The sequence below is a fragment of the Hippopotamus amphibius genome, chromosome 13, assembly GCF_030028045.1.
Source record: "Hippopotamus amphibius kiboko isolate mHipAmp2 chromosome 13, mHipAmp2.hap2, whole genome shotgun sequence".
NCBI lineage: Eukaryota > Metazoa > Chordata > Mammalia > Artiodactyla > Hippopotamidae > Hippopotamus > Hippopotamus amphibius.
Window position 1 is genome coordinate 26909923 of NC_080198.1, and position 20091 is coordinate 26930013.

At 49.0% G+C, this 20091-nt stretch overlaps 1 protein-coding gene across 4 annotated transcripts in view; it reads right to left on the reverse strand.

Annotated features, from left to right (window-relative positions):
• Window positions 1-20091, reverse strand: part of PTPRG (protein tyrosine phosphatase receptor type G) — a 690680-nt gene that overhangs the window by 76939 nt on the left and 593650 nt on the right. For 3 of the 4 annotated variants that reach the window (XM_057705085.1, XM_057705083.1, XM_057705086.1), the window contains exons 11-13: window positions 18390-18439; window positions 15821-16583; window positions 2731-2863 (exon numbers count right to left, since the gene is read on the reverse strand). In XM_057705085.1, the coding sequence (XP_057561068.1) occupies window positions 2731-2863; window positions 15821-16583; window positions 18390-18439 (946 nt within the window). The remainder of the gene's footprint in view (window positions 1-2730; window positions 2864-15820; window positions 16584-18389; window positions 18440-20091) is intronic. The other variant, XM_057705084.1, reaches the window with a different exon arrangement.

Consider the following 20091-nt stretch of genomic DNA (forward strand, 5'->3'; position numbering starts at 1 on the left):
CCACCTGAGGAAATGCTCCAGAAGGTTCTGATCTGCCTCAGTGTTCTACTTATGTGAAGTCAGACTGCCAGTCATCCACTCTCACTGTGCCTCAGAAGGCGGGAGAGGAGCACTGTTGTTCTAGCCTCAGAACGGCATCACCAAAGGGAAACACCCATCTCTTCTGCATTTACCCATATTCTATACGCACTCCCCAATGTGTCCCTCTTTCACATTAATAATAAAGAAAAAAAAGCTGGGCAGAAAAAACGCCCTTGTCCCCTCTAGGCTGTTCTCATGCTTAGCAAACTCATCTGTCCTGATGCTAATTCAATTTTACTTTGCTTGCTCTGTAAGAATTTTCTCCTTCACGCTCACTTTTGTGTACTGGCCTTACGAGTCTGGTAAAAACTCATAGGTAGCTTCTACTGGACGAGGTTTAAAGCTCTGGTTACTTTAAAGCAAGCTTTGAATATAAACGTGTGTGTATGATATGTATAAAACATTATAAATATATTTTAAACATGAAATAATAATATATTATTCAATACACATTTTCAATTCAGACTCACTGAGTTTGTCAAGAATATAAACAGTGTGAGTTTCTAACAGGAAAATGCATCTTGAATGGAAGGATTTTAAAAGTTCTCTTTACGACATTACACAGCCTCTTCCTATAAGTAGCTTGCCGTCAACATGTCTGCTTGGCCAAATGTCCATGGTATTCCTTGGTCGGAGTGATTGATCTGTTCTCAGGTAGGCAGAGAACCAAGGCAGGCCAACCAGAAACAGCACTGAAGTTTTTGCTAGAACTATTTGGAACAGGAACTTTTTCACACTGGGGTTGCTAGCGTTCCCCAGCTAAGCCAGGTACCCAGCCAGGGGCAGTTGCTCCTTCGTGGGAAGAGTCTGCAACTAAAACCACACAGCACCAAACAGCCAAGAGAAGGGCAGGCAGACCTTCTGTTACCCCTACGTGGTTCAGCCCATGTTACGCAGCCTCCCACTTACCGATGGGCACCAGACAAATATTTGTGTGCAAACCGCCTTGTCCTGAAAAAAGGATGACATGGCGGTGAGTCTAGCGTTCCTAGGCTCACCCTGAAACACAACGTAACTCATCATCTAGCTGGTCTGTAAGCACTACCAGGGTTATAGTTAGCGGAAGCCTCAGATGAATGAATGCTTCCTTCTTCCCTTCTTCTTTCCAACTGAGGACAGACCCAGTCACACAGGTCAACCTGTCAGCAGATTCTAGTGATCCCACCTTCAGAAGATCTATCTCCAAGCGATTCCGCAACCTGCACTGCTGCCCTCATCTGAGCCACCATCGCTCCTCCTGGGACCAGTTCAGGAGTCTCCCCGCTGGTCTCTCTGCTTCTGCCCCCACTCCTCTTCAGTGGTCTTTGCAACACAGCCAAGTAATCCTGAAGTTAGATCACAACCCTTCTCTACCAAACACTACTTCTCTTAGGGTCAAAGGCAACGTGTTTGCAACGGCCCAATGTACTTACAAAGCTACATATGACCCACGTCCCTTCCATCCTGTTTCTTCCTGATACCTCCTCCTACCACTCTCCCCCAGTCACTGCTCCAGCCACACCTGCTGGCTATTCCTGGAACATGGCAAGCATATTCCTGCCTCAGGGGCTTTGCACATGCTTCCCCCACCCCGACTCTGTTTGCAACATGTGCCAGATGGGGCCCACTGGACTCCTTCCTCCTTTAGGTCTTTGGGCAAATACCACTCGCCAGATAGGCCTCCCTGAACCACTCTGACCACTCACCCCTAAGCCTCAGCATCCCTCCTCTGCTTTCCAGATTTAGTTTTCTCCATTATACACTTAACACCATCTTGTTTGCTTTATTTATTGCCTGTCTCCCCCCAACCCTAAGATGTAAGCTCCATGAGAGGAGAGTGTCTGGCACACAACAGGGGTTCAAGATTCATTGAATGGATGGAAAGAAGGGAGGAAGGGAGGGAAATAGGACACCTGCTCATCACGGATGAAGCTTGTTAAAGGGCAGAAGCTTCCTACATCAGTCTGAGAGGCGAAGGCTGCCAAGCCAACCACGTGGACCAGCCTGTCTCACTCAGTTAAACTAGCTGAGAGTGTAGCTGAAAAAACACAACTTTTAAATAGACGCTGCAAGCACGCTTCCCATGGGAAGCGGTGAGAACCAGTTCAAGGATGATGTTACCAAAAGAATGACTCGCCATCACCCATCTCTACCTTACGTGTATTAAATGCCACAGGATAAATGTTTTCCTATCACCGAATTTTCAGCAAAGGGCTATGAAAAAAATTTTCAGGTCAAGAGGAGCTATTATGTGGATACAACACAGTGAAGCACGGTCTGAGGGAAGCTGGAAGGGCTGTGAAACTTATTAACTCATTCTGCAGGCTTAGAAACTAAAGCTCAACGTGGAAGTGGGATTTGTAGCCAGCAAGTAGCAGGGCTGGGATTTGAACCCGGAGCTCCCTGATTCCCAAGCAAAAGCCTCTCTGGCGCTAAATCCTAGAAGCTCATGGAGTGCCTTCACCTCAATAGTGTCTCTATCCCACCGGCTTCTTGCAGATCAAGTGGGTCTCTGGCGACACCAGAAACACTCCCGCTACCTTCCCTTTCTGAATGAAGAGGCTGTGGGCTTCCCCTCGTCTTGGGCTGGCCCCACCCCCCCCAGGCCGCGTGCTGACAGCAGAGCCCGGTCCCCACACCCGCGCTGTCGGTGCTGCCTGGCTGACTCACCTCCAGTAAACTAGCACAGCAACGAGAAGGATGAGGCACACGAAGGTCAAGGCTGATACCACAATCAGAGGGATGATCCACTCCATCCTCCTGGGGGAAGGGCGGCTGATCATTCCAGAGGTGTTCTTTTCTGCTGCAAAGAGAAACCGTGCCAGTTAGAGGACGGAGGCTAGCCGAGCGGGGGAGCTGGGGAGTCAGAGGGGGATGGAGAATTCTGCTCCAGTTTTGGGTGGTTTCCGAACTGGGCTGCCCGGTGACGAGGGGCAACCTGCAGCCCGCACCATTTCCCACGGAGTCCCAAGCCAAACGGGAACTTCTCTGCAGGCTGCACCCTGTAATTGCCAGTGGGATGGATTTGCAGATAGGAGTTCAAGGTGTTTTTAAAAACAGCTGCCCAGAAGACAGAGACCCCGGCCTCGCTCCAAGAACATTACTGACCCTGAGTGGCTTTTGGGTACACTGAAGAAATGTGCCCAAGTCTGAATGTAGCACAAAACGTACCTGAGGAAAGAGGTGGGGGAGCCTTGCAGGTCTGCCAGGGCAGGAGGGATGGAGGGAACTGTGGATTTTACTAAGACAACCGGCTGTGACTACAATGGGTTTGTATTTTTCCATCTGCTTAGCATCCGTAACCCCTTCCTCTAGTAACTGCACCCAATTCTGCTTTGGGAAAGCACCTCTTCCTAACAGACAGTCCTGGTGGAACAATTATCCAAGTGTGGCCACGCACCCCCCCACCCCGCCCTGTCTCCCGGCCATAGGTGGGTGCAGGACTCGAGCTCGGGCAATGGTGCTCCCACCCCAGAATCTCAACCAAAGTCTGAACAACAGCACATCCCAGCAGGAGCACCCTGACTCCTCTGTGCACCAGTTCCCACCACCCAGATCCCCAGAGATCCTGTTTTTTCTCAAATATGGTTCAGACACTTTTCCTTTGATCTCATTTCCCACCTGCGTCTTCACCCCATCCTTTTAAAAACTCTCAGACAGGGAGCCATGCCTCACTCTGCTCCGAGCACATATCAGCCTCTCAACAGCAGCCAGTTCAGGGGTTAACAGGGGAAGCTTGTGAAACGGTCCAGGGTTCTCTTTGGTCAAGCAACGCCTCTTACCCCAGCAGCTCCTCCTTCTGTCTCTCTCAGGCCCCGAGTATCTTCCCAAGTGCCCAGCAGCCTCAGGTGAGAATGCAGTCTCTTGAACTGTGGGGTCAAGGCCTGGAAATCTCCAGGTAGCCCCAATGAAGCTCAGGTGGGACGAGCCCAGGTGCACAGAGATGGTCACGAGAGGCACGTGGCGAGAAAGCCAAGGTTCACTGCGACTGCAGGGAGGAGCCCACGGAAACATGCACAGCTGGCTGCAGGCTGACTTGTGCTCAGCAAGGATTCCTCCTGCTCTGCAAAAATGAGGCCAGCATTCAGCCAGCCCTGAGCATCCCTCCGCTGGATGGACTACATGCAGGGCTAATCAGGCTGGGTTTCCAAGAGAAAGGAGGTGGGCTGAGCAGGAAAGAAATAATTGGCCCAGGGAGCAGACTGTTAAAGAGGCAAGACCTGGAGTGAAGACATGGACTTACAGGGTTTTTACTGGGTCTCCTCGAACACAGTGGACCTCGACCCCCCCTCCTTTGTTTCATGCACAGGTGGGGCTAGATTTATGCCCAGCTCACAGGTGAAAAGACAGCGGCAGGCAAGTGAGGTGCCACCCTGATGAGAAACCACCGCAGGGCAATCAGCGGTTTATGAAGTGCCCTCCTAACTGTGCCGGCCCATTTCTCGCGATCCCGTGCTCCACAACTTTTCATTAGGCAGCTATTCGCCGAGCCCCGACTCTGTGCCAGGCGCGGTGCTTGGGGATGGGGATGGAGCAGAACGTCAGACAGCAACAAGAAGTCTGTGGGGCAGGGATCCTGGAGGGGCTTCCTGACCTTCAGGTGGGAGCTGAAGGATGAAGGGGAGTTAGCCAGGCCAAGGGCAAGGGCAGATGTGTTCCGGAGAGGGTGCGCTGAAACGGTGGGGGTATGAGGACAAGGGGGAGGGGGACCAAGACGGAGAGTCAGAGGCCACATCGGCCACGGTTTGTAGGCTGAATTAAGGGAACCTGTTTTAGGCCCCAAGGCCTGCAGTGGAAATCACGGAAAGATTGTAAGCCGAGGCAGACAAGCTTCAGCTGTGACATCTCTTCCTCGGCGTAACGCTTTAATGGCAAAGCTCTGGTCCCAGGTCACACTTTTTCCAATTGTTCTTGTATTTTTCGATAAAGCAGGGATTTTGATTAGGAACTTATGGGATTTTGATTATGTAGCTGACGCATGGTGTGAGTTAGGTGGGTTAGAGTGTGTAGATATACATGCAGGGAAGAACCAGATTTACAAACAAGCATAGTTTCTCAGGGCTGCAGCAGGGGGCACCCAGCCAGGGAATAACCAGGCTGGCGGTGGGGAACCCCGACGCCTGGGATGGCCCCGTGAATGGAAAATCTGGCAGGAGGGCTTACGTCACAGGCCACACATCCGAGGAACTCCGTTTCCACCCCGGGAAGCCCTTGCCTACCCAGGGTCTTCCTTCCTTCCTCACCTCCTTACAGAAAAGGTTTCCTGCCTGGGCTGCCACACAGCAGGCAGGTGTGGGGAGGAGGCAGAAGGCAAAGCCTTCTCATCCTCAATCACTGAAAAGGAACCTTGGCCAAAACCGTCCCTCGGGTTTCACGACGGAGCCATTTCTCTTTCTAATATGTCATGGTGCTTGTGTGAGCATTTTTTTGGGGGGGGGGGGGTGAGGGGGAAGGGATGGAGGAGTGAACACACCTGAAATCCTTCTCGGGACGGCCCCCGAATGGCGGTTTCTCTGGAGGAGTACCCAGGCTGACAACCACTTGCCGTGGGAGAGGCCTAAGGAAATTATTCTGACAGCCGTTTAATCTCGGCCTGGACTAATGACAGGCAGCTGGGTCTGCCTGGGTGCTTCACATAAAGGCCAGACAAGAACAGCCGTGTCGCTGGATTTCCATGTGGGCATGAAAAAGCTGAGTGCGTGTTACAATTCACGGTACTGCGTTGTCTTCACGGTGCCAGGAGCCTGGGATTTCACTCCCTGGCCACAGTCACGTGGCATCCCTCCTGCCACTCTCCCGAGGAGTCCCGCACTGCCTCGGGGACAGCAAGGCCCTCCGTGAGTGGGCCTCCCCTACCCCATCATCTCCTGCTGCCCCCCCCCCCCCGTCACCACCCAGTGACCTCGCCGGGCCACGGTCCCACCCCCTCTGCCCCTGTCCCTGCTGACCTCACGGCCAGGAACGCCGCTCCCATCTGGCCCCCAGCAGCTCCTGACCCCTCACGTGTGGTTCAGCTGCTACCTTCGCTGTGAAGCCTCCCCAAACCCTCAGCGTGCGCTCGCTGCAGGGCAAAGATCACAGGTTCAAATCCTGGCTCTGCCACTTCCTAAGGGCCCTCTCACCAGCAACGAATCACTTTGGGCCTGGAGTCCTTCAGCCATACAATGGGATACAAGGACCTACTTCACCGAGGTGGTGGGAAAACTCAAGATGCACGCAGAACGCTTAAAAGTGTGCCCGGGCTTGAGCAAACGCTAAGTGAATATTCTCATTCTCGCCACGGTGGCTGGACGTCATCACGCACTTCTCTTACTGCAAACGTCGCACTCAACTACAAGTGCTCGTTTATTACTTACTGTAAGGTCCCCCAAAGCAGGGCTGATTTTCTCTGTATACAGACCATAATAAAGCTCTGTCTCCTACTAGACTCCACAACTCTGGGCAAGTTACTTAACCTTGCTGGGCCTCCGTTCCCTCATCTGTAAATGGAAGGCATAATACTGCTTGCCACATTGTGGGTGGTGTGCGCATCCCACAAGTTAATGCAAGAAAACACTTAGCACGTTGCCTGGCAACCATAAGCACCCGGAGAACATCATCACCTGTGATGAGGGTCATCCCCACCCACCACCCGCAGCATCGCTAATTATCATCATGGCCACCAGCATCCTCTCGCGCTTCAGTACCCTAGCACAGCGCCAGGCAGATGCTGAGTGCTCATCGGGTGTTTGCTGACGCTGAATCCCCCTATAATATAGGAGGGCACGCGTGGCAACCACGCAGAACCTCAGATGGGTTCTGTGGGCATCAGCAGCGGGAACTGCCTGTGAGCAGACTGCCAATGAAGAGCCAGAACCTCAAAGTCTGCCCTGAGACACGACTGCACCATGCTTCTTGCCATCCTTCAGGAGAAATGCTTGTCCTGCTGCCTGACTCAACCTGCGGCCCAGCAGGCCCTCCAAGGAGAAAGGATGCTCAGACAGTGAACTACAAGAAACTACTAGGAACACATAAGAAGCCGCCTGAGCTGGGTATACACTCTCTCCTTCCTCTGCTTTCAGTCTCCTGAAATCTTCCCCATGTCAAGGCCCCCAGAGACTAGAACATACTATCAACTGTTCAGAGAAACCAAGATCCTGCCCTTTAGGATTACAAATTCTGATTGAGGCCTTTCTAGCTGTGTGACTTTGGGTAAGTGACTGCCTGTCTCTGAGCCTCTGGACGCGCTTCTATCAAAGGGTAACAGATGATAATGCTCACCTCTCAGGGGACTTAGAAGGATTAAATGAGATAATCTGTGCAAAGCAGATTGTACCAGATGCAAAGTGAAATCATGGGGCCCCTTGTTCAGAAATTATTAAAGAATTTCAAGAGGCAACAGCAGAACATGAAGGCAAACACAGGGCCTTCTGAGCACAGGGCTGTGTGACTGCATGGGCTGCATCCTCACAAAGCCGGCCCTGACCCCTCAAAACATGAAGCACAGTGCCCGCGTCTAGAGAACGTTCGTTCTTCCTTTCAGTAGAACCAAGCAACAGCGCTGACAGTGTGATAAAATTAGATGCTCCCAACTGTTAGGAGCAGCTCATTTTTATTCAGAGCTTCGCTTGTAACCCAGCTGCCTCCTGAGAGGTCCAGCAGAGCCTGGCTACCCAGTTCCTGGAAGGTTTGCCTCTCTCCGTGATGCCCGAATCCTGACACCAGGACAAGGGCAGGACCTCTGGGTTGATGCAGCTCTTTCTCGCCTTCATCTCTGATTTGTCCAGCTGGTTTGGTTCTGCCAGCAGGACCAGCCCTTCGATTCTTGTCTGCCGTGGGTTGTGTGAACTGGCAGCCCACAGGTGTGTCTGGCTTGGCACTCTTCCCCTGGGAATTATTAATTAAATTGTGTTAGCTGCCAAGATTTAATAAACAATAGAGTTCACCAAAAAAATCAAAATAAAAATGAAAGAAAATGGAATCTTCTCCCAGAAATGTTCAACACTGGCTGGCAACAGAGGTCTGAATCTCCACATGGCAAACATCAGCTGGAACCAAGCAGCACACTCTCAAAGACAGGCCATGGCTCACTAGTTTGCCACAGTCCTCACTGCTCCCTAATGTCACACACCAGACCTGCTTTCTTCACCCCTGACTCCTGCTGCCAGCTCCCTCGGGCCAGTCTACTTTCTGTCTGCAGGACAGCACTCTGACCCAAAGAATCAGCAGAACAACACGCACACCTGGGGCTTTTACAAAGGCCTTATCATCAAAAGCAAAAATCATGGTTTACTAAAACTCCTGACCAGGATTCTGAAATCACTAACTCGGCTCAAGAGAAGAGGCTGTTTCTGTACCAGGCAGCTTTCCCAATTCCATATTTATTTTCAAAGAGAGTTTATTTTTCAACCAGTTAGAAATGAATCAGACAGTTCCTCCATCTATATACAATGTGGGCCATTCTCCTCTGTGAACCTGGACCTTTTTCATACTCTTTCCAGGGCTGCATCTTGCTGATCTGTGTGTGTAAGAGAATAAAAATGGAAAGGGGGTATCAACTTACACCCCCCTCTCCCCCACCTGGATGTCATGTGCAGATGAGGGGCTGCTAGGAGGGTCAGATGGGAGGCCAGGCAGGGCCGGGACTCAGAGAACACGCCAGTTTCAGAAATGTCTTCCAGTGAAAACTTAGAGCAAAGTGCTGTCTAATCCCTAACCCTCTCTGGGCATTTGTGGGAGGGGGGTAGGGTCAGTGACCTCCTCACAGCCCTTCCTCCTCTCAGCTTTTATTTCAGCATCCACCAGAATCTGAGTCAAGTGCCTCCATTCTGCTTTTTCAAAAAAAAAATTAAAAAAAAAAAAAAAAAAAGAAAAACAGTTTTCAGTGGCATATGTCATCACTGAATTAATGCTGTTTGCCTTTTACTGGCTTGGCTCTCATCCCAGTAGAAGCAAATAAAAACGGAGTACAATGTACTATAAATGCTACAGGCACTGAGACATCAGATGGACCCATCTGAAATGCTTCCTACCCCACAGCGAGGGCTCAACTTCCACTTCAGGACAAGAACCCCGGCGTGGTCAAGACTAAAATAAGCTTGGACCTGAGAGGCCACTCTCAGGAGTTGGGGAAATTAGGATTCTTTCACTTTTCAAGAAAGATTACGAGCAGGACAACCCGCACACTCAGAAATCTATAGCTGGGGTCAGTGGCACACAACGGGACTGCATTTGCTCTGACAGTGCCACTCCTTCAACACCACCCACAGCGTGAATGACGGCGCTGTTCTGAAAAAAAAAATTATGGCAAAACACACATAAAACTTACCGTCTTAACCATCTCAAAGAGTACAGTTCAGTAGGGTTACGGATATCACACTGTTGTGCAATGGCTTTTCAGAATCTGTTTTCCATCCGCAAAACCGCAACTCTGTACCTATTAAACAGCAATTCCCCATCACCCCCACCCCAGCCCCTGGCAACCACCATCCTACTTTCTGTCTCTATGACTTGACTACTCCAGGTACCTCATATAAATGGAATCTCACACACACACACACACACACACACACACACACTTGTCTTTTTGGGACTGGCTTATTTCACTAAGCATAATGTCCTCAAGGTTCATCCGTGTTGTAGCATACGACACTATTTCCTCCCATTTTAAGGCTGAATAATGTTCCACTGTAGGTGTATACCACATTTCGTCAATCTATTCATCGGTCATTTGGGTTGTTTCCACCCCTTGGCTACTACAAATGATGCTGCTATGAACATGAGTGTACACGTATCTCTTCAAGACTCCGCTTTCAATTCTTCTGCGTAAATACCCGTAAGTGGGATTGCTGGATCATCTGGGAACGCTATGTTTAATTTTGGGGGGAACCTCCATACTGTTTCCCAAGGGGCTACACCAGTTTACATTCCCACCAACAGGGCACAAGGGTCCACATTTCCCCACAACCTCACCAACACCTGTTATTTTCTATTTTGCTTTGGTTTGGGGGTTTCATGGTGTGAAGTCAAAAGGCAGCTGCTTTTTTAACAGAGCCACAAAATGTGTATTTTTCTGGAGCCCTGGTGTTAGCTAAACCACTGTTGCAAAGACATGACTGGGGGTTACAAATACATTCTCCTGCAACAGGACACTGCTTCCGTGTTCCCATTACCACGTCTGAGCTGGATTTAGAGCATTTATCACGTGTTTCCAGCCACAGCACCGCTAGGAGCTCTCATCAATCAGCCCTCCTTACCATTTCCTTATCACTTCATGGGACTCAAACAGTGGAACTGTCACGTGTATTTCAATTAGGTGGTGGAAAATCGAGGGCATCTGATAAATTCCTATTTAATTCCAAGTCCCATATATACAGCAGGTCTTGACCTAGCAGAAATCGTCACCATAGAGACGTCACTGCAATATCAGGTGACTGCCATCAGTCAGGACTCATGTCAGACACGCCGCCTCTTACAACCTGAATTCCGGACTCTAGCCTCTCTGGAAACCTACTCGCTCTTGGTGGGGGGTCTGGTTTCCTGCACTAAGAGATACACAACCTGTCCTAGTTCAAAGATTCCTCAGCGGGGGACAGAAATGTCCAAGGACCCAGACACTTTCTGGGAGGAAACGAAACCACACTGGTGCCTTCAGGGCACCCGAGCTGGGTCTTTCCAACACTGCCAGGAGGATGACAGCCAAGAGCCAGGGCAAGCAGAAGTACATAGAAAACTTCTCCCCCAAAAAAGGGACCTGACCAAGAAAACTAGCCCAGGCTGCAAACTGCCACAGCAGTCCACACAAGTTCCTGTTCTCATTTATTTTAAATACAGCACGCAACATTTCCCCACCTCTGTATATCCCAGCGGAGTTTCACATCCATGACACCTGCCTTACCTTCATGAGCCTGTGTTGCTTCTTTCTGACCTTAAATTAACTACTATTATTTTCCTCAAGGTAAACTGCTTTAAAAAGGAGCTCTGAAAAGGAATTCTATAAATCAGAGCTTTCCCACCACGGCACTATCAACATTTTGGACCAGCTAGTTCTTTGTTGTGGGGCTGGTCTATGCCCTGACAGATGTTTAGCAGTATCCTTGGTCACTCCCACTAGATGCCAGTAGCAGCCTCTTCTCAGTCATGACAGCCAAAAACGTGTCCAGATATTGCCAACTATTCTCGCAGCGAAGGGAAACAAAACCATCACCTCTGGTCCAGACCTCTGCTGCCAGTGCGAAAATGGTATCTTTTAAAAGTAATTATTAATTACTAATTATTAATTAAAACATAAACTCATTTAATAATTAATAATCCACCTGAAACCATCTTGTGTTGCCCCCTCGGGGAACAAGCCCCAAGGCCAGGAGGCAGGCGGCACCACGGTGGGGTCAGGGCCCAGGTCTGACCCCGTCTCGCCACGTCTTGACTGGGGCCTGTCCCTCAACCACCTGAGCCTCGGCTTCCTCACTCGTCTAATGACAACAAGGATAGCACAGGCTTCCTGGGCGATAAGTGACGTGACATTTTGGCTTTTAGCACAGACAACACCAGCATGGAAAGAAATGCTAACCAGTGATGTAATTATTTCTATAATCAAAGGCTTTCAAGCTGGGTTAGTTCCAAAGAGGTACCCCAGGTGTGCCCAGAGGAGCAGGGTGACTGCCACTCAGCGCCCTCGACGCTGGTTCAAAGCAGAGCAGCAGCCCCAGGTCTCTGACCAACTGAGCCCATCCCTGTCTCAGGGGCAGGACAAATGCTGGCCAGGGGCCGGAGTTGGCCTGAAGACTGGCCTCTTCTGACCCCTGAACTGGACTACCTCCTCAGCAGTTCAGCACTTTGCTCAGGTGCCGACCCAGAGGAGGAAAGCGGCAAGCTTGCAGTGATGAGTGTGTACACGATGGGGTTCTGAGCAGGATTCCGTCCGAAAAAGGAGTTTCCCTGATGTAAGGAAGGGAAAATGGAAGATCCCAGCATTAAATGATGAGTTCGCAGACGAGGCCCAGCCTGAAATGCTTTTTCTGAGGCAGGCTGCACAGCACCCCGAGAACATTTTACTGCATCAGCTGGCACCCGAGGGTGTCTACATCACATTCCGGCTGTGGCTCCTGAGGGAGGGACCATGGCTGCTACCTGCCTGACTTCTGTCTGTGTCTGAGTCTGGCCCCTTCTTCTGGAGAAGCATTCCCCTCTTCTTTCCTGCAAGTTAATACTAAAGCTACTACTCAACTAACACAACACTGTAAATCAACTATAGCCAATAAAAAAAAAAATAAAGCTACTCCTCACAGGACTTGAAAAGATGTTATCAAACATCGACGGAATTTAAACAAGCCTTTTGGAGATGCTGGTGAAAATATAACACAGTTTGTAACTTTAAACGTTAACGCTTTTTTCAGAAAGACTAAATATTGATTGAAAGAATTGTTTTTAACGCGAAGAAAAAATAAATGTGGAACAGATTTAAACAAATGTACATCCAAAGTCTTTAAAAGAAGTTGCCACAAACATTAAAATGATGGTGATTTTGTTTAAAAAATAAACACCAAGCTGAAGGAGGCAGATGGAGAAAAGGCCGAGATGAATGGAAGCAAAGTGAGACCTTGGGGGACATGGACAATGTGGGGTTTTGGGGTTTTACCCTCAAGTTACTCACATCTTTTACTAACCAATGGATACACACATATTTCTGCTTAAACCAGGGATCAGCAAATGACAGCTCGAAGATCAAATCAGGTCCACTGCCTGGTTTTGCTAACAAAGTTTTCCTGGAACTCAATCACATGTGCCCACTTGTGTAGCATCTTGGGCTGCCTGCATGCCACCTGGCAGAGATGCATAGTTTCGACAAGGACCTATGGTCCGTAAAGCTGAAAATGTCTGGTCTCTGGCCATTTGCAGAAAAAGTTTGGTGATCTCTGGCTTAACCAATCCCCACCAGCACTCTCAAACTGGAATTGCCTGAAATTCTAAAGGAAGATCCCTTTTGGCTTTGGGAAGGAGTGGATGTTCCCACTGAGATGAAGGTGGCAAGGGAGATGCTCTGATTTACCAGTGCTGCGGGCAGATCAGAGTTCCTGGAAAGCCAGCTCATTGCGGACCACGGTCTCCACACGCTCTTCAATGTCCAGGGACGACTGCAGAAGAAAGCCCTGCGAGGGGCCTCCTCAGAGCTGCCACTGCCATCAAGTGGCCCTCGGGCTGAGGAAACCTCCTCCTTCTTGATCCCCGACAACAAGGGTGACTCCATTTATCTGCACCTCCTCCGGCACTAAGGGCTATACCGCTCCCCACTTTACAGACGAGGATGCTGGGCAAAGGCTGGCCTGAGGACTCTGCGTGAATAAAGGGCAGAGCCTACGGGGGATATCTGACTCCAAAAGCTACTCTGCCAAGATCACAGACACTCAGATGCCTGCAGGGTTGAAGCTGGAGACCCGCACTCCCCACGCCTGGAGATGGAAACCCCCCGGGTGTACCACCTGTTTTTTCTCCCTTTTCCCTGGAATCTGGAACCTGACTCCCATTGCAACGACTCATTTCCACTTACCTGAACCACGCTCCAGGGCCCCACCCTCGCCCGTCTCTCAAGCTGTCAACACTTCAGCCCAAGCTCTTAGCAGCCACGCTTTTCTGGAGTGTGGACAAACAAGTGTTTAAGAGGAGCAGGCTGGGAATGCAACTTTGCCAGAGCCCCTAGGCCAGAGTCAAAACCACTGAAGCTTAAACATCAACTCCAGGTCCACTGCTCGTCTCTGGAGGAACCTCAGTGGTCCACATCCCGTGCCATCACATCCTAACTCTACTTGCTGTGTCCATTCTGGCCTTCCCAAATGTGCACACGGAGGCCCAAAGGACCTTCTGAAAAAGTTACTCAGATGAGTAACTCATCTGCTGAAATCCACCACTGGTTTTCCGTATTAGTTAGAATCCAATCCTCAGCACGGTCGACGAGCCCCTTCCTGATCTGAGCTCTGCCCATCTTTGAACTCATCCTGTATCCCTCTCATCTCTGTGGTCCAGACACACTTGCCCTCTAATGGCTCCTTGACTGATCTAAATTAGTCCCCACTTTAGGATCTCTGGACCCGCTGCTCCTACTGCCTAGAACATTCTTCCACGGGTCACAGCATAGCTAACTCCTTCTCACCACCTGGGTCTCCACTCAAATGCCATCCCCCTTGACCACTCGATGCTACACTGTCCCTGCCCCCGATTCCAGCACTTCACATTCCAGCATCTGTTTACTAGAATATTCTCAAGCGTCTCCATTAGAACATAAACCCCAGGAGAGCAGAAGCTTGACTAGAGCCATAGTCTATTTCCAATGCCTGGTGCACAATGGGTACTCCATAAATATTTCTTTAATATCTTCAAATGCAAGAAATCCAACTTTTTCACAGCAATAGAGAGAATGTCACTGCTCATATGGGAATAGCTTCAAACAGCTTTTCAAGTGGCTTGATATTTCCTCCACTCGATTCCTCGGAGGGCTACTCTGCACCTTTCCCTAAAACCAGGACAAAGTGAGCAACGCCCATAGCAAACCCACACTTCAAAACATGAGTCCACACCAGCTTCAAGGAGGAACGTAATTCAAAACATGAAAATTTATTCTAAGTTGTATCTTAACATACGAGATCTCAGCTTTAGATGAATTTTAATGTTTACAAGTGCAAAAGCAAATAAATATTTACCAGTTGCCTTTTTTTTTTTTTTGCACTCTTATAACTCCACAACAGCTTAGATGCAAAAAAAATTGTTGCTAAACATCTTGTAGTCTGGCAAAAGAAAGAATTTCTTATTAAGAAAACCCCTCACAACAATAACAACCCCTCATGCTCAGGGCCCCCTTGTGGGAACTATCAGGAAGGTTCATTAAGATCTGAGCGTATGACAGAGTCACAACATTGCCCCGGTCAGCGTGATGGGGATCACATCCTCCCTGTGGAGGCCGGACCAGCGTGCCCTCGTCTCACTGTCCATAAATTGGGTAATTCACAGAGCAAAATGGGCCCCTGAGAGCCGGAGCCCGGTTTCTTGGGCTGGGACCATGGGCTCATTAATACCAGCTCTCCTGACGCTGCAGCTTCCCACCCTTTTCGTTTTAGTGTAAATGTCAGCTCCCCAGCGTGGCCTTTCGTAGTGGAAATAGCTCCCTGCCCTCTTCCTGATTCTCTTCGTTGACAGCACCCTGTTCGTGTCCTCTATTATTTAGCGTTCACGACCTCCAGCGATAGTTAGCTAGTTCCCTGGCTTGCCAGCGAACCTGCTCGCTTGTTTTCTAACATTCCCGCTTCCTGCCGCCACCACTGCCTCCTCCTCTACGCTGTGAGCTTCAAGCAGCAGGGACCCTGCTCACCTGGGTGAGCGCCCAGCCCAGGGCCCGGCCGGCACCCAAAGGGCGGTCCATAAACACAGGTGCTGAACAAGGGAAAAGGCAATGAAATCTTAAAGGTAAATTTCTTCAGATCGATGTCTTTTTAAATAATTTACTTCACTGCCTGGTGGAAGTGCTTGGACTTATCCTCAGGCAAGTCGATTTTGCCAGGAAACAAGTATCAAGGCAAGACTTACTCCAGCAACGGTAAGAGAGTAGATGATTCTTCTTAGAGGAAAACAGAAAGAGAGAGAGACACACACTTCCGTTTTTATATCAGAGACACACAATCCCAGGAATATCAAGCGCTCTCCGGGTCTGCACCCCCTACCCCCCAATTATTTTCTTAAAGGGTAAGACTGTTCACAGCAGCGTGGAGGCTCAGGGGAGGAGTGGACCGCTTACCTGGATTAACGGTGATAAATTTGCTGTCCTCGGAAAACCGGTCCCCTGGGGACACAGGCTTCTTAGATGGCGCCTCGGGCCTCCGGGGATCATTCTCTCGGAAACGCTCCTCTGGGACTGTGGGGGGCACTTGGGTGGGGGAGAGCGAGCGCGGGGGCAGCGCGTCCTCGGGCCGGGCGGTGGGGATGGCGGTGCGGTCCCGCGGGCGCCCGGCTATAGTCTGATGCCCGCCGTCCTGGGCGGCTGTGCCGGGAGCCGAGGGGGCGGGCGTGGGCTCGCTGGGCTCGCGCGCCCGGGCGGCGTGCGTCACCTGGCTCTTCTCCTTCTTCTCCGAGTCCTTCTCGCCCTCCTCCTCGTGCTCCCGCTCGCCGTCCTCGCTCTCACTCTTCTCGTCCTTCTCCCCCTCCTCGGCACCCTCGCCGTCCTTGGTGGGCGCCGCATCGCCGTCGGGGCCCGGGGCGGCCAAGGCCTCGGTGGTGGCCAGGACGGGTCTGCCGGCCTGTTTGCTGGCCGCGGCGGCCGTGGGCAGGCGCGTGGGCCACACGCTGCTGGGGAAGGAGGAGATGCCGCCGCCGCTGAAGCCCAGGCCCGCGAGGAGCGTGCCGGTAACCACCGAGGCCACGGTCGCCTGGCTGCCGCTGGACGACGGGCCCATCCCAGTCGCCATGGACACAAATGAGAAGGGGATGCCAGAGGACGTCCAGGTGGAAGACCCCGAGCTGATGGGGGCCATGTCGGCCGAAGAGGCGGGAGACGCCGTGGGCTTGAAGGGGTCACCCGGGGAGGTTGGGGGAAGGGACAGAGCAAGAGAAAGCAGAGTGTCAGCCATCGGGATTGGGGACGAGGCCCTGGCTATGACCCTCCAGGGGTTTCACGCATCTTTTACTTTACTCATGGGGTTTCCCAAAGCACGGTGCCAAATCGGACAGCAGGTGACCCGTGGGTGCCCGTCTCTGCTCTTAACGTTTTCACGATTACTTAAAAAATTGTAACCAGCATATCAAACCCAACTTTTCACTGCGACGGCTCAGGAAGAGGCTAAGTGGCAAAACAGTAAGTAGCATTCACGCTGTTTGAAAGATAAACATCAAACGAGCATTAACCTGGCAACATCAGAGGGTCACCTGTTGTTGGGGTGACACCGGGAGAGGCAAGAGCCCTTGCTTTTCTATATATTGACGGTACTTGTGGACAATACACAGCCCTTAGGGCTAGAAGAGCCCTCCGGGATCTGATTCCACATCTTAAAGTGAGGAAATGGATGGACAGAGGGACAGTGGCCCGCCCACGTCTGCAGTGGCAGTGGCAGGGGCAGGGGCTACGTTCCACACTGCAGGCTTTGGGAGCTGGTTTACAGCTGGCATCCTCGTGCTGGGCGCTGTACAGCCCCCGTACCCCTCAGAGTCTCCGGATTTATCCACAGCAAACTCTATGCTCACGTAGGTGACAACAATAACAGTTCTATTTAACAAGCGCCAACTATGTTGCCGGGGCTTCCCACGCTGCCCTGGAGGCACACGTGATCATCACCCCATTATACAGGTGAGGAAACCGAGGTGCAGCGAGGTTAAGGGGTAGAGGTGGGGCTGCCTGTGCCCAAACCTCAGCTCATTCTTCCCACCATACGAAATTGGGGCTCAGCTGTGAGATTTTATTTGCACACAGTATCTTAGGAAAATAAGATGTATTGCTGTGAGTTACTAGCTTCATTTTAGTTATTGAAGCCTGATGTGCAGAATCCAAAATTCCATCCCATCATTTATACAGTTAAAAATAATACAGCCAGAACAACTTCGATTCCATCACTGTATCATCAAGTTTCAGTTTGAAAAGTTCGTAGTTTAAGGACGATCAAGTTAGCAAACGTTGAGCTCTGAAGTTGGTTAATGAAATGCCAGGTGCCACATAAGATAAGGCACTGGTGGCAGAGCAGTCAGACGACCTGGGCTTGAGCCATGATCCCTCACTTGCTCTCTGGGAGATGCTGGGCACATTACTCTAACTCCCTGAGCCTCAGTTTCCTCATCCATAAAATGGGAGTAATAGTAACACCAATCATTTGGGATGCTTTGAGGAGTAAATAAAATAAGAATCTGTGCCTGAAACCCAGGAAAAGTTTAATATATCTTAGGCTTGTATTGTCATCACCAACACTGAGATTAATATTTGGATTATTAGTTGCACTAGAAAGAGGAAAACTTAGATACTGAGGCTCCAGAAATGTGCAAATCCATGTAACTCTGGGCAAATGACAACCTTTCAATTTTGGTGTATGTCTACTCCTTTGCACTCTTACATCCTATGATCCCACAAATAAATAATTAAAAACATGGAGAATTTTTATCTTGACAAAAACTATAAGGTATGACACTACTGGTTTAACTCTGTTGCACAGCTTGTTTTTATAATGCATTGAATTATAAGGAGTGAATAATGTAATTCATTCAGTATTTTAAGCCCTTCACATTGAGCAGTTTGACAACATCATACTGCCACCTCGTGGTGACAGTTTTAACTGCATGCAAATTACCAACCAGGCATGACAGAGCAAATTACATTCTGTACTTACCACTCCTGTTTTGACAATTCTGGTCCCTTGGAATATTCGAGTGGTATTAGCTGAAAAACAAAGAAATTACACGGTAAACAATATAACTCGTTGTTGTTCCAACAAAAGTGTACTTACCTACACAAATCCGAAATACATATAATTTTTACATGTCATAAAATAAATATTCCTCTTGAGATTTTTTTTCCAACAATCAAAAAATGTAAAACCCTTCTTAGTTTGTGAGTCATTAAAAAACATGCAGAGGGCTAGATTTGGCCTGTGGGCCATAGTTTGTGAACTCCTGTCTTAAGCTATTAGTTTACAACTTTAAAAAAGCTTTAATCATTTCCTATTTTATTAAGGTAAAACACATACAGTAAAATGCACAAATCTTAAGTGTAGAGTCCAACTAATTCTTACCTCTGTAAACACCTGTGTAACTCCTCCTCCCGTAGTAAGATATGGACATTCTCCAGCATCCCAGCAGGTCTGCAAGTGCACCCAGCCAGGCAGTACCCTCACGACCTTTCCCTAAGGTCACCGCCACTTGAGCTTTGTTAGTGTTTGTTCTATTTTTGAACTTCATATAAATGAAACTGCATTATCCCATTGTTCTTCTCTATTGTCTTTTTGGTTATAATTTCTTACAGTATCCTTTCAGTGACTATAAATATGCATCCTAGACTTAGCACAGTTTACCTTAAATTTGTACTTTTATCTCTTCCTAAAAAGGTAAGAACTGTATAGTAATTTAATTATTTGCCCAACTCACTTTTTGTGCAGTCATATATTTTATTTCTACTTAAGTTTTAATCTCATAACACATCACCACAGTTGCTTTCAATAGTCAAATTCTTTTATATTAGTCTCAGAGTACTCTTCCTGGTGTTCCTTCCTCCCTGCAGTTCTGTTCACCCACGTTATCATTAGATAATAGAACTGTACAAAATGTTGAATTGTGGTAAAACATACACGTAACATAAAACTTACTTTCTTAAACACTTTTCAGTGTCCAGTTCAGCAGTCTTAAGTGTATTCACATCCTTGTGCCACACATCTTCAAACTTTTCCTTGTTGCAAAGCTGCAACTCTTGTACCCATTAAACAACTCCCAGTTTCTCCCTTCCCCCAGCTCCTGGCAACCATCCTTCTACTTTGTTTCTGTAAGTTCCACTACTCCAGGTATCTCGTGTAAGTGGAATCATATATATTTATTTGTCTTTATGGAACTGGCTTATTTCACTTAGCACAGTTTCTTCAAGATTCATCCATGCTGTCCCTTGTGTCAGAACTTCCTTCCTTTTTAAGGCCAAGTAATATTCTTCTGTATGTATGCACCACAGTTTGTTTACCCATTCATTGCTGATGGACATCTAGATTGCTTCCACCTTTGCTGCAAACAATGCTAAACAGCATAACTTAAAAAATTTATCAAACTGCATCTGTGCTGACCTCAAAAACAATAATCCTATATAAACTCAATGTTTGCTTCCTCTATACACGTGGCACTGAAAAATTAGCAAGAAAAAAAAACCAATGCCAAATTCCCAAATAAATAACATTTATATCTGCTGGAGTTTTTAAATAAACCAGAAGTGGGGCAAGTACCTGACATATTTTTTTTTTATTTGCCCTGCAATCTTTTTTAAAAAAAAGAATTTGCTGCCAACATTGTAAATAGCAGCTTTTACCTAAAAATCCCACTTTCCTGCTCATCCTG